The 15,041-nt window shown below is 39.8% G+C and overlaps 2 protein-coding genes across 9 annotated transcripts in view; one reads left to right on the top strand and one right to left on the bottom strand.

Annotated features, from left to right (window-relative positions):
- Window positions 1-15,041, bottom strand: part of LOC108135885 (cAMP-specific 3',5'-cyclic phosphodiesterase) — a 116,389-nt gene that overhangs the window by 24,777 nt on the left and 76,571 nt on the right. The window contains exon 1 of one of the 8 annotated variants that reach the window (XM_017256797.2): window positions 7,051-8,294. The exons of 6 other annotated variants lie outside the window; for them this stretch is intronic. In XM_017256797.2, coding sequence (XP_017112286.1) covers window positions 7,051-8,048 — 998 coding nt within the window. In that variant the 5' untranslated portion in view covers window positions 8,049-8,294. Of the gene's footprint in view, window positions 1-7,050; window positions 8,295-15,041 lie in introns of those variants that run through there. One more of the 8 variants, XM_017256798.2, reaches the window with a different exon arrangement.
- On the top strand, window positions 3,971-6,800 carry LOC108135890 (katanin p60 ATPase-containing subunit A-like 2). Its single transcript, XM_017256806.2, has one exon. The coding sequence runs from the start codon at window positions 5,177-5,179 to the stop codon at window positions 6,740-6,742; it is 1,566 nt and encodes a 521-aa protein (XP_017112295.1). The 5' UTR covers window positions 3,971-5,176; the 3' UTR covers window positions 6,743-6,800.

Genomic DNA, 15,041 nt, shown 5'->3' with positions numbered 1-15,041 from the left:
ACAAAAATGCGAAAGCAAAAGCAAAAGCAAAAGTCACTCCCCGCCACCCAAAAATGTGAAAGGAAAGTTTAGTGAATTGTGGACCAGGCCAAGCCCCCGAGTTTTCGGGGAGTTGGTGAAAATAAGAAACTTCCATAAAACTGCCAGCTCATCTTGGCCTCTTCAATTTGCCGCTAGGTGGCCGCCTTAAACTTATAATCAGGCTTCTTTAAGCCGCAACTTTTGTTCATGCCAATTTAACCCGTCATACAAGCCCACACGCAAAAGTTTAAACATGTATATGTGTCTGTCTGGGACATTTTAGGAAGACTAAAAGGAAGACTAAAGACTGACTATTGAAACAGCTTTATTACCATCACGTTGCCCATTTGGAGATACTTGTATATTTACATTGAAAGTATGCACAAAATGAATAGTTTGTATTGTATACCTATGCCATCATTGGTAAATGGTAATCTATTCGAGACATACCTTATAACATTTATTTCATTCACGGACAAAAAAGGAATTTTTATTTGGGCGAATTAAAATTCCTCAATGCTAGAATGTCCGCACCAAATATGTTATTATGGATAAGTTTAGTTAAGGTAGTTAAGATAGCTAACACAACTACTAATATTACTATTTCTTAGAAACAATTCCCATTTCTGTGTTAACAAAATTAGGAAGCTTACATTTTGATACAATTTAAGTGAAAATTCCCCAAATTAGTTATCGACAAATATCAATTCGAATGGAAACGCTTGGCTCAGACACTTTTCCGCAACTTTCTTGCCACACACAGCTGCTGCCCCACCCCCTCTTTGGAACACCCCCAACCTCCCTCTCATTTTCCCCGCAAGGATGAAGAAATGTCGTAAAGAAAAATGATGTTTTAAGTAAAATTTATACCAGGGTCATTAAGTAAACTTGGCACAAAGTTGTTGCCGCTTGTTGCTACTGTTTCGTTTTGGGGGAAAGTGGGAAATTGTTGGAAAATGAGGGTGGCGGCGGTGAGCAACAATGTCGCCAGTTTCCCTGGCATACTTTGTAGCGTTTTTTCGCAAAAGTTATGGCAACAGCAGCAGCGGCGGCGACAAACTGTTTTTAGTTCGGTTTCAGTTTTCAGTTTTCAGTTTCCAGTTTTGAGCGGTACATTTTCCCGTTTTTATTTTTGTCGCTTTTTGTATTTTTAATGGTGTTATGAACACTCTTTATAGTTGTTCTACAGCCAAGAGACAGTTTGTTATTTGTGTTTGTGTTTGTTTTTGGTTTTTATTTCTCCATAGTCAATACATGCAAACGCGAAATGAGAAAATTTCTACTTTGTTGATGTGGTTTCAACTGGGTTTTCATTTATATTTGCTCGAAAGACGAGTTAGAAGTGTACACTTCATGAGTTGGAATTCTGTTGGGAGTGTTTTTCCAGCCTTGTTGCATGGAAAAGCGTATTATTTTTTATTAATTAAAATTCATGGACACACAATTGAAAAGAAATTATATTTATGAATTTGGTTTAAAGAAACATTAGAAAATATACACAGCTGTAGCTATCGAGTTCATACTTTGGTTTACAAATTCAATTGAAATTTCATTGTATAATGAAAATTAGATACATTTCGGTATTCAATTAGTTTTTTAAATTTAATCGTCAATCCCTTTTTAATATTTATTCATTTACTTTGCAATGATCTCGTGCATTCAATAGCCCCATAAATGCAGCATTCATTCCTTTCCAAGTCGCCAAATACTTGGCGCCTACTTATCCAGACATCCCAAGGACCTGTCGTAACACTCGGGGAAAACTCACAGAATATGGGGACAAAAAACCAAACACTCAAGCTCATAAAACGTCCTGTCACAGGCAGTGCACAAAAAACGCAGACACACCAAACAAAATGCGATAAAAGCGTGAAGAAAGGCCACATAGAAACAAAAGATGAGCGAGCAAGACAATAATTCTGCGAGTGAATGAGACGGGTAGCTGGGCCGGCGAAAGAGACGGCAACAACACTAGATAAATCGCCGCTGGCCAGAGGCACCAAAATTCGCGAAATTCGTGGCCAGCACTTGGAAAAACATACGGTTTCGAACAGAGTATCCTTATGGAGAAACACTAGATTCGAGGAAAATTCAAACCAAACACATTACCAAAAGAGTCTTTGTGGACGCCATGGGGGCGTGGCAAACGCCATTCAACTTTGAGCTAAACAACCCACATGGAGAAATATATATCCATCCACACCCACTCTCCGGTTGGCCTCATCAAGCCAGCTTTTTCCGGTGAGCCCTGCGGCAACCCAAGTATTCTGTACCCTACCAAAATTGGTTTCTAACTGGACAAATAGGTAGTACAAATATTGTGTATGCCTAATATATACGCTTCCTTTCTTTGGTTAAAGTTCTCTAGCATAATTTCAATTTATTTTTAAGAAATATGGTTTTCTTTTATTTTATGGATATTTGGTCGGCTTCCAAAGTTCTCAAATCGATAGTTTAAAGGTTTAAATAATAACTAAAGATTTATTGGCCTGTGTTTGGGATCTATGCTTTATTTAGCTATGTTTTATAAACATATACAATTTTCAAACAGTTGTTTATCGTACTATCATTTACTATCGATTCATTACCTCTAATTTAGGGTATTTCAATCTTCGCCCTTTGAACTCCACGGACTTTCTTTATTTCCAGTTGCATACTTGCAGGCGCCCCAAACACAATTACACATACAAATAGAGGGCGGAGACGAGATAGATGGTGGTGCTGCTAGTTAGGGGGGTTGGGTGAATTTTTTTTGTTGGGCGGTCGAGTGGGGTTCCCCTCATTTAAGCCGTGACGTGCTTTAAGCCACACAGTCGCACTCAAGCCGGATGAAGGCGAAAGTAGCTGCCTGGCGGAAGATTGGCATTGTTGTGTCAGGAGAAAGCGGGGGAGAAAGGGGTGGGAAAGGCAGGCGAGAAGGGCGAAAAGGAAGTGGCAGGATGGAGGAGTCGGAAGAAACGGAAGTGTGCCCGACGGCAGCTCTTCATGTGCCTAATTATATGTGCAAATAAATGAACGACGCATGCTGATTGTGTGGGTGTGTTACACAGGAGTGTGTATAAGTGAGTCGAGACAATGTGTATGTGTGTGTTTTGGGTTCATGCCTATATGTGTGCCCTAGACAAAAGGTTGCCCCTTTCGCCTAAAAAAGAGCGCTAAGCTCAACGCCCAGCACCAGCTTAATTAGTTTGTTAAACTCGCGGCTCACACACACATGCAAATACACTTAAAGAGTGTCTGTGAGTATCCTTTGACAGGAAAATACGGCAAAAGTCCCACAAAAAAAAACAAAGAGAAAGAGAACTATTTTGAAAAATAATTTTAAGCTGGCTTAATTCAAATTGCACTCACACATTTTTTAGTCGAATCTAGTTAATTGTTTCTTTTGTTACAATATATTTATACATAACATTAACTACAACTATTGATTTTAGTGCTGGTGTCAAATCAAGTTGTAGCATTACAAAAAACGCTATACGAAAAATAAAGTCAAAAGCTAAGTAATCTATCAAAACACAAATTTTTTGGTTTGTTCTTAACAAAAATGTTAACCGGCATTTAAAATAAATTTAAAATTTAATTGAAAAAACATTATTGAATAAAATGGTGCTTATATTTTCTTTTTCATGGCTTTTAAATGAAACTAGTCACCAAGATTAAACATTAAATCTTTTATAATCTTTAATTTTTGCGTTTTTTGTTTTTGATTCAATATTCAAATTATTTTTCAAAAATCCAAGAACCATTCCACTTAGACACACGCACACACACACACACACATACATCGAGGGCAAGTGGTAAGTGGGCTCTCACTCCCACAATACATGCACTCAAATACCGCTAGTTGTCGGGAAACCTTGAAAGCAAATGGAAACCCAAAAAGAATTAGAAAAAAAGAAAATAAGGGAAATACAAACCCAAAAATCCAAAACCAAAGCAAAGTGCAGAGTGCAGAAAGAAAAATGCAGGCGAAAGCGTCAGAGCAACCGATTGCAACTGTGGGTGCGAAAAGAAGGGGTGACAAGTGAGTGAAGTGGGTGGTTTTTCTGGTTTTCTGAGGGGAAAGAAAAACTGTCACAAGGCCATTAACAAAAGCCTGAGACTGACTGCCAGGAGGTTGGACGATGGTGCAAGATGAGAGCGAGCGGTGGGGATAAAAAAAAACCAAATTAAAATTTCGAGGCGAAATGAAATGGGCAAAGCCAGCCATTTCCATATTCACCGAGAAAAAATTCGAAAATAGTGCCATTTTGTTTTTCATCTATCCAAATCAAGATTTAAGTTGCTCAACACCTCAACACCGGTATGATAATGATTTTGATATAATATTTGCATGAGTTATCAAAATAAATATATATAATACTTAAAAGAATATTATTTGGGGATATGATTATATTTGAAACTAATAATTGTACTTGTACACATGGAAACAAATTTATACGAAGACATGAAATAATAATTACTTTTTAACAAATATTGTTTGATAAAACCAAAAGGATGTGCTAATTGAAAACTGATATGGGAAAGCTTTTTTCCGCCTGTGTTAATGTGTTGAAAATTGAGAATAGTGGGCGGATGTTGCATGTGCATATTGCATAATTTCACCTGAGTGGGCGTGGCATCGTGTGTGTGCGCGCTTGTATGTCTGTGTGTTTAAGTGTACGAACAGGAACCGCTGATTTTCATTTCGTTGCGTCGTGCATTTGATTAACCATCTGGCGACGACATCTCTCGCCAAATTGAGCTTGGCAACAATTTGGGAGGAAAAGCGGGGAAAACTCTGTGCAAAGGGGAGGGGAAAATGCACAACCAACAATTAAATGCACCAACCAATTGAGAGGGCTCAGTTGCGACCAACTGATCCGGAAATTTCCGAGGCATGGAATTGGGTTAGCTTAGTATTTGCTGGGTTTAACAGTTCTCGTACACAGTGGAAAATGGTACATACATGGTACATGGGTTTGCATATTAACAAACATAAGGCAAGTTATTACTGTTTATTTTGTTAAATATATATGCGATTGTTAAGGTATAACACAAGCAGATATAGTATTTTTTCCCCGCCTTCTTAATTTCCTGCGGTTGCCTGGGTAAATGTTACAAAAAAAAAAAAAACTAGAAAACATTTAACGTGTGACATGGCAACCCCTTTGTTATGACAACCATACCATTTGTGAAAAGACAATTGCTGGGAAAAGCAGATTGCCAGGAAAACTACGCCAGATATTTAATAATACTCCAGGAATTCGAGGCAATAGTTTTCAGACTTTTCCGGAAAAACCGCAAAATGAAAACCCAAGGTAAATACGGTGTGACTGCCACGGCAGCTGCGCAAGTTCTCTGTGAGGATGTGAGGAATTTCAGCACTCGTCGCCGCAATATTCTCTACCTAATGCATCGATATCTGGTGGAGAATGGATTCTATTCGAGTGCTGAATCCTTGAAAACCGAAGGACGTCTCTCCGAGGAGTACGAACTATGCGACAACATCGATCTGGATGCCATGTACCTGGAGTATGCCAGCTTTTTCAACATGAAATTCGGTAAATACCCGAAGATTCTCAAGAAGGCGGGTGCAAAAATCAAAGTGGAAATGGCTGGAAAGGCGACGGCGCCGGAGAAAAAGGAATCCAAGGAATCTAAGGAGTCCAAATCCCAAAACTCAGAGGCTTCTGTGGCCAATTGGCATTTGAGTGTGGGTGCAGCTTTGAACAGTGAACCGCTGCAGATCAAGAAGATGGAAACCAGCTTTCCGGCCAAGGAATCGAATACTTGTGAAGTGGAACACGGTCATTTGGGTTCGGATGACAATCTATTCAACTCCCTGGACTGGCAATCTCTGGCCGAGTTGGTCAAGACCTCGATACTGCAGGAGAACATAAAGCTGCGCTGGTCGGATGTCTGTGGCAATCAGCGGGCCATTGAGTTGATCAAGGAGGCCGTGCTGACGCCCATCGAGTTTCCCCAGCTATTTGCCCACGGCCTGAAGCCCTGGCGATCCCTGCTCCTCCACGGACCGCCAGGAAGTGGCAAAACACTGCTGGCCAAGGCCCTCTATTCCGAGACGCAGGGCCAGGTGACCTTCTTCAACATCACGGCCAGCATAATGGTGAGCAAGTGGCGGGGTGAATCGGAGAAAATCCTGAGAGTTCTGTTCCACATGGCAGCCAAACGGGCTCCGTCCATTATTTTTTTCGATGAAATCGAGAGTTTGACTTCCAAACGGGACAGGGCCACCGATCACGAGAGCTCCAAACGCTTCAAGAACGAACTTTTGCAACTGTTGGACGGCATGGAGCACACACTGAACGGAGTCTTTGTTCTGGCCAGCACTAATTTACCCTGGGACATCGACGAGGCCTTCTTGCGGCGCTTCGAGAAGAAGCTACTGGTGCAACTGCCCAATGGGGCGGAGCGAAGCTGCCTGATCAGCCGACTTTTGGGCAGCAGTGTCTCCCTGAATCCCAGACTACTTGAGCAGCTGGTGAAGATATCGGATCAGTTTACCGGGGATGAAATACGACTGGCCTGCAAGGAGATCAGCATGCACCGGGTGCGTTGTGCCACCAAGATTGCGGATCGATCGGCCATCCACGATCCACCCAAAGAATCCCAGGCTGCCATCGAGGCCAATGTGGAGCGGGCCTTTCAGCAAGTTCGTCCCTTGGGCCAGAAGCTGTTGGCCAAACACGAGCAGTGGCAGCAGGAAAATGGTTCTTAAAATGGGGCTACCCTTCACTTGCTTCGTAGTTAAATATATATTTTGTATGAGCCTCCAACATTAGCTCAAGTATTTTTTTGTATCTAAAATAAAGGCAATATTAAAAGGTATCTTTTAATGGGAGTGTAAGTGGTTTTTATAGTTCTTCCTAATTTAAATACAGAACAATGTTTATAGTATAAAAAATCTAAAACAAACAAAATATTGATTTGTTTTTTATCAGTTTTATAAAGATGGTTTAAAGGGTTCAAAAATAATAATTTATCCGGTATTGTATTGTATAGTTTGGGACCCTGTTATTTCGTTACCTGCCAGTGGTGCGCCGCCTGGCCCCGGCTATCGTCATCCGGGACACATACCTCCGGATCCTGCCGCTCGACCTGCGCTGCGACGTGGGGTTGCCGCCGGCGGCGGTGGTCACCGACTTGACGCTGTATTCCGTGGCCGTGGAACTGCGGCGATCGCTGGTCATCAGATCGGAGCACAGCGATGAGGACAGAATGGAGGCGGCCGATCTCCTCTTTCCGCCCGTAAAGGTTCCTCCGCCACTCGAGGATGTGGTGGTGGCGGAACTATCCGATCTGGAGAACAACGAGGATCGCTTGCTCCGACTCGCCGAGGAGCCCGTGCCCGCGGCATCCTGGATGTTACTGTAGAACTCCTCCGTCTCCCGATCGTAGGTCTCGTCCTCATCGTCCTCGTCCATGGGATCCTCCTCGAACTCCTCGCACTCCGCCTCCGTGGCCATCGTATCGCTCCGCTGGCTGAGCCCCCTATTGGCCCGATTTCCGCCATTCGATAGGGACGAGGATTGCTGCTGCAGTTGGTAATACTCGTGGCAATCACCGCGGGAGCCCCGCGATCTACTGCTCCCACTCAGGTAGCGATAGGGAGCCGAACTGGAGTTGCTTGTGGTGCTCAAGGAGTGCCGTTTGTTGGGACTCACTTCCAGGGCCCCATTGCCATTGGTGACCTCGCCGCCATCGCCATCGCCATCGCCATCGCTGTCGCCACCGCCCACACTCCCACTGAAGGTCACCTCGTGGAATTTCGAGGATTTCCTTCGGGTCCTGGGCGCCATTCCCTCACCGCCGCTGTTGTTGTTTCCCAGGGAAATAGAGGGCCTCGGCCGATTGTTGTTCTCCCCCTTTTGATCCCGATCTTGATCCTGATCCTGATCCCGATCCTGATCCTGATTCTGATCGCCCTCTGGCATCAAAGTCAAAGCCAGGGCTGGTCGACCTCGCTTGCGGCTCCAGGGAAAGGCCCGAATAAATGCAAAGATGATAAACAGCGTGGCTATCATCTTGATACACAACACACACAATCTCAATTGCTTTTTCTAGAGAACACTTGTTTCCCTAGAAAATCGCACGCACATCCTTTCGCATTTTCGTCGTCGTTGTTTTAAGTTTAAAGTTTTAAGTCTTTAGTTTTGAGTATTATAAGTAATTATTTTTTTTTGTCGATCTATGGTTTGCACTGGATTGTCATTTTAATGAGTTCAATTTCGTATTTTCTTTTTTTCGATTTGGTTTTCTATTTTGCAGAAACAGAGAGAGTGAGTGAGTGGGGGAGAAATGGAGGGGCAGGAAGCGGAAGTCCTGCTGACAGAAGTAGGGTGTGGAAAAAAGGGGGCTGCAGTTGACAGACACGTGGCCCAAATGATTGATCAACGGTCAGTGCTGACAGAACCGGGAGAATGTGAAAAGCCAGCGGGAGAAAAACACATTTCCTGGCACTAATGTTGTAGTTAAAACTTATTATCCTGCTAAAATGTGTGTACCGAAAAAACAAAACACAAATTTTATTCATTCCATAGGAGACACATATGAATAGAATAAAATATTATAAGAACTATATAAATTATGCATATAGTTATTCCTATTTAAGTTGTATTTAAATCTTTTTTATATATATTTAATTAACAAGACAAATGAACCATAAATGTTTACACAATATACATATTATTCATTCCTTTAAAGACAAATATCAACACAATAAAATAACTACCATATATGTATATGATGTATATTGTTGTTCTCCTTTTTTTTTTGTATTTAAAACATGTTTATATATGATTACTTAACAAGTTAAATGGACGATAAATGTTTTGTGGAAGAATATATTTTGTTGCGGGAAAAAATTCCAATTTGCCAGCATAAAAAGCATCTGTCACATTTATCTTCAAGTTTCTGCCACAGTAAAGCAGCAGTCACCGCTTGACAAACATATTTAAACCCACTGCAAATACATTTTCCACTCTCTGTATCTTTGCCGTTTCCTGATCCACGCTTCATTTGCTTTTTGTTTATCTGTTTGCCACTGCTTTATGTGCATATATATATATATATATATATATATATGGTATATCGTTCCGATTGACTGACAAACAAACTGGGAGGACAAACTGATGGATAAACTACTGGATGGACGCTTGTCTATCTAGCTGAGAGTGATTTTATGCGCAATTTTGATGGCGCTGCGAGAATATTATGATAATCAATACACAATTATTGCACACATACACACACACACCAGGATATAGGATATGGCGCATAAAGGACTATAAGTGCAGGGCAACGTTTCTTTTTTTGGTACTCGAGCAGCATTTTCGCCTTTGTTAACGTTTCTCTTTTTCTCTTATTTTGCCTTGTTAGGAAAGGAAGACAACAAAAATTGTCCAAGTTGTATACTATAGAGAGCAGAGGATAACACCAACAACAAGGAGGGGCATTAAGAAGGACCCTCAGATGAGGTTTTGTTGTTGGCTGAGCGGCTTACCCAACTGATGATGCTCTTTAGTATCTCTATATCTATCTCCATCATCCTGCCCAACCCTGTTGTTGACCTAAACTAGCTACTTTTTAGTTCAACCATAATTGAAATGATTTAACAATGAGCCGGCGATACGGAGGAACGGAGAAATGGGTGGCCGAAGGGGCAGACATGAGGGATTAGGAGGGTTTTCCGGGCACGGAAGACTAGGATAAGTGACCACAACAAGTTGTTCGGAGAGTTTTAGTAGCCAATTTTAAAGAGATCAGAGTTACAAGTTCACAGAGTTGGCATAATTTTGTGCCTTAGTCAATTGACATTTTTTTTTTTTTTTAGCTTATCAAAGCTATGTTAATCATTGATAATTATATGATATTTTCTGTAAATTCAATTATAATAAAAGTCTAAACGTCTAAATAGCTCTTTAAACTCTTTGAAATTAAAAGCTCTTAATCAAAACTTAAAATTTTAAGATGTTTTATTATTTGTTCAATTTTTTGTTATAACATTTAATTAATTGATTTGAATAAGATTAAATTAGACTATCAACTAACCTAATTTTTCCCTTTTATCACCCCTTTATATCACCAAAAAAATGAGAGTTTTGCAAGCAATCTTAAGCTAACTCAATTGCGTTTAATTAAAGTTATCTTGAGGCAACGAGGCCAGGAAGCGTAACAAATTCTAATGGAGGCAGAAGATGATGAAGCTGCTGCAAAAACCCCTGGCAATTTCCCCTTTTTTCGCCTTCGGCACACGCACTACTTTTTAATTTGTTTAAATTGCATTAAAAAAGGGAGGAAAAAACGAGAGGTAAAAACTAGAAATAGCGGCCAGGAAAAGTTGCACGAAGGAGCAAAAAGGGTGCGGGGAAGAAGTGGCATCTAAAGTGAATTAAGCGCAGCAAAAACGCTTTCCCCGTTCCTATTTCTAAGCATACATACATACATGTGTACTATATGCACTGGTGAGTGATGTCTTAGGCTTGGGAAATAATTACAAGCAATACGGTGAAAGTAGAACAAAAAGTTGCATTTAATTGGCCAGAGAGCGCTTTAACTTAAATTAAATCAATTTCATCCTTAAGGATTATTGGCGAATTTAAGGCCAGTGAATTGTGAGGGTAATTAAACTGTAATTGACGAACTAAACAGTTTTGTACATTGCTATTTTGTATTTATGTACTGTTTTTATTAAGTAATTAGAGATATACAAATTTCTCTGTTTTGCTAATATATATTTTTATTACGCTCAGAAATTATAACTTTTTTCTATTTCTTCCATTAAAATACGATTTTTCCAATCTAATTGCCATTGCCATTTTTCTGATTGCCATTGCAGCGCCATCTAGCGTAAAGGAGCTGCCTCACAGGTGGCACTGCAATATCCTTCGAGTCCTTGGCTCTCAGAGTTTTCTCCAACCCCTCTTTCCCACTTCTCCCAATTTCTGAATCTCGTCATCTCTTGTGGCCGGCTTATCGCCACCCACTTTTTCTCTAAGTGTTACTAAACAAGCTGGAAACAGGGCCGCGCTTTCTCCGATTTCTCTTTCCTCTTTCGAGGAATGCCTTGGGTCCTTTTTGCTACTTTCACAGCGACTGCGCCTGTTCACACACAAACGTACACACTGCCACTGGTCCACACACAAACACAAACAAACACACACAAATATTTCCTTTCAATTTTTTTACAGCTCTCTGTTGCTTTTTCTGCTTTTCTTTTGCAACTAATTCCACTTTTGCTAGGCGCATACTTGTACAGCTGTGATCAACGGTTTAGAAATAAAATAAATGGTTAATTATAATTTTAAATTCAAAAAATACTTCCTAACTTTGTTTATGTCCTTTTTGTTATATCTTAATAATAATAAAACAATAATATATTATATAATTTCTAGTAAGGGAATTATTTTAATTACATAAAAAAGTACTTGTTATACCTTTTAAAACAAAAAAAAAATCATAAATACTAGGGTGTAGACAATAACATTTTCTTATTAACTGATTTTGAAAGATTTTAAACACCAATTTTAAGGGCAACAAAATATTTTAAAAATTAATTCCTTTTTTTTGTTTAAAAAAAACATACAATTTAAAATGTAGTAAAACGTAGTAAATAATAATGATAAGCTTATAAACCTTAAAGTATCCCATTCAAATTTTCTTTTCTTCTTTGTTATCAATTTTAATGGTTTAAGAATATCCATTTTTCTATAGTTCTGACCGCAACTGTAGGAGTATGAGTGCCTTCGTATGTGTGTGTGGGTGTGTGTGCAGCATCCACCTCCCCCTTTTCTTCACCCACCTCCTCCTTGCTGTTGTTGTTTCCCTCTCGGGGGTAAATTTAAGTAGCAACAAATCACTTCATTGTTTGCGTGTTTACATAATATTTATACATTGTGCTTGTGAGCCCTCTCAGCGTCTCTGTCCCTCATTCTCTCTCTCTCTCTCTTCCTCTTGCTCCCTCCCAGAGTGTTGACACAGTGTTTCATTAATAAAAATGCCGTCCAAAAAAAAAAAAAAAAAAAAGAACAGAAATCGAAATACGAATCCAGTCAGACAACATGAAAAACTTTCAGACTGCACGGCGCCGCCACACAGAATAGAAACAAAGCCAAAAAGGGGAAAAAAGCAGAGAAAAGCTGACCAAATCGGAGCAGACATATAAAACAAAAACCAAGAGAAACACACAGCTTAAAAAACACAGTCTTTAAACTGACACACTCTGAAAAGGACTTTAGAAGTGCATTTTATTAAAAAGAACATAGCTGCAAACTGCGCTTTAAATAAATAGAATCAGGTGCCGGACTTTAAATCCTTTAAAACCCTGCTAGAGAGTATGCAGCAACATTTTTTGTATTAGTGAACCCACTTATACTTTTAAACACTTTTTTCAAGATTTCAAATCTCTAATTTGGCGTTTATTTACTTATATTATAGTGAAATCAATTAAAATGCAGTCAGTGTCAAAATAGTTCAATAAAAATTGTGTCCGAATTACTTGTCTCAAAAGCAGCACTTTACTTAAGCCCCGCGAAATTTCCTTAGCCCCCACTTGAGCCCGCATAAACCAAAACCAAAAACCAGCATCCATCACTGGAAATTTAGTTCAAACTACTTGGCACTTTAAAGTGAGTGCAAGTTGAGTGAAGTGTAGTTCCATTAACAACATCATCAGCGCAGTACAGCGCAGCGCAGACCCATCATAATCATAATCGCCATCGCAATCATCATTATCATCAGCCCTAATATCCGCTGCCAGCGACGTCATAAATAATGCTACCCTCCCCTCTTAATGCAAAACATCTTTTAAAATATGCGCATAGTTTCCACAGCGAGGGCGGCAAAGGCAAAATGCATGGCGTAATGGATAAAATATTTGGCAAAGCGTTTAAAATCGGGGTGAGATGAACTATTCGGCAACGCTGCGTATGCTTAATGTGCATGGGGGAAAAACCTTCAAACTTCAATGATTGCGTTTCGGATTTTGGATTTACTACTCTTGCGAAATATAACCATTCTTTGCAGGCACACAACACACAAGCACAAATCTCTCTTCGGAAAAATTGCAGGAATTGCATTCATTACGCACTTTTCCTTAGGCATACAAAGCATTTTTTGGTTGAACAGAGTTGAGGGGGCGAGACAAAAAGTGTAGGAGACAGAAAATCATCTCCGAAATAGGCCCATGGGACTCCTTTCATATTTCGCCTTCACTTGCAATCACAAAATTGCAACAAAATCAAAAAAAAAAAAAAGAATAAAACCAGGAATTTGTAATTCCAATCTTGTTACTAGATAAGTTTGAATGAAAAAACAAGACTGCAGTATTGTAACTAATTGGTGTTTTATTGCGTTTAAGTTTAACTAAAGTATTGGGTTTATTGGTGTGGGGTATATTGGCTGTTAAAATTGTATTTAAAAAGGGCTTAATGCAACTGATTTCTTCCACTGATTTTTACTACATTTTTTCGGCACTTGAAGCGTTTGCCTAGTCACACCCACACTCTCCTGTGCCTTTTTGGCCAGCTAACAAACCTCAGAATGACCAAGACTGAAAGTCCCTGGGTCCCCCGTATCCTTAACCCCCGAATACCCACCGTAGGCTCCATCAATTCCTGTTCGTGTTCGTGTTCGTTTTCGTTTCCCTCTGATGTGTCAGTTTGTTGGCCCAGCTGCAATTTGAGGCTTTTGTGTTGGAAAAGCGGCGGGAAAAGGGGGTGGGGATGTGGTGAGGGGGAAAAGGTGATTGGAAATGGAAATGCAAATCATGATAATGCCGATATGCTGATGATGGAATCGATGATGTTTACGATGGCCTTTGGCGAATGCCATTTTCAATGGGTCTCAATGCAAATGCTGACCAAATTAGTGTCAAAACGTATTGACTACACACACACACAGGGATAGAAACACAAACAGTGGTTGTTAATGGCGTAGCGATTTACATGAGTGCCAAGTGCACAAAAAAAAACAAATTGAGAAAATTGGTTACAATTTTTCTCCAATTTCTAGCATCTCTCAACTAAGAGAAATCAAATAAAAAACAGTTGTCGAGTTCATTTAACGTTGTGTTTAAATGTTCCTCTGCCTTCTCTTTCATTGTTTTTTATAAAATATTTAAATTTTTTTTTAAGTGTCACAAAGTATGCAATAAATCTAGTGTCTAATTTTGTGCAGTATGTGAATTGGTAACTTAGTTTTAGTGTTTACACATCACGTTTCTGGCACTTTACGTCTTACATATTAATTTCAAATTAATTATGCTTTGATGAATGCTCATTAGCATATGAAATCAAATAATAAACGTTACTTCATTAAACTAGTAACAAAGTTATTTCCATGGCAATACATTTACATTGTGTTTGGATTTCACCGTGCATCTCTCTGTTTGCCTTGAATTTTTAGCTTACACACTTAACCCACTTGCCACGCCTCACTTGCCACACATAACCTTCACGCCCCTTTTGCCCCTTTACTCTTGCATAATTCACGAAAATGGTTTTTTGCACTTTAAGGAGAAAATACACACACACAAATACACACTCATCATGTGCTATACTAAAATAAAAGAAAAAGCAGCAGAAGAGATTGCAATTAAATTATGTAGAAATATAATTAAGACTAAAAGTGTTGGCAAATCGGGTTAGCAGTGGACAAGTGTGTGTGTGTGTGTGTGTGTGTGTGTGCGTGTACGAGTGTGAGTTTTAGTTTGGCCTCTGCAAAATTGTGTTGCCTTTCTTTAAGCTGATTTAGCCAGAGGCCGAGAAAGTTTCTGGGAATACATATCACATTAAAGCTAAATCTGAAATTCAATAAAATTACAAGCTAACCCAGACCGACCACTTTTACCCATCACCCATCACCGATTGCCTTTCATCTCACTTTATGAGTCGTACTTCCCTTTGTCGCTGCAAATTGAATGGCAAACTGATGACGTCAAAGCGAACTTCTCCCCTATATCTTGCGCTCTTTCTTATTTTCCTCTGAGAAGTCCACCGTCAGACAGCTAAATTTTAATG

Source organism: Drosophila elegans, unplaced genomic scaffold, assembly GCF_018152505.1.
Source record: "Drosophila elegans isolate 14027-0461.03 unplaced genomic scaffold, ASM1815250v1 contig_149, whole genome shotgun sequence".
NCBI lineage: Eukaryota > Metazoa > Arthropoda > Insecta > Diptera > Drosophilidae > Drosophila > Drosophila elegans.
The sequence above is the reverse complement of the archived record's forward strand: the minus strand, read 5'-3'. Positions and strand labels throughout refer to the sequence as shown.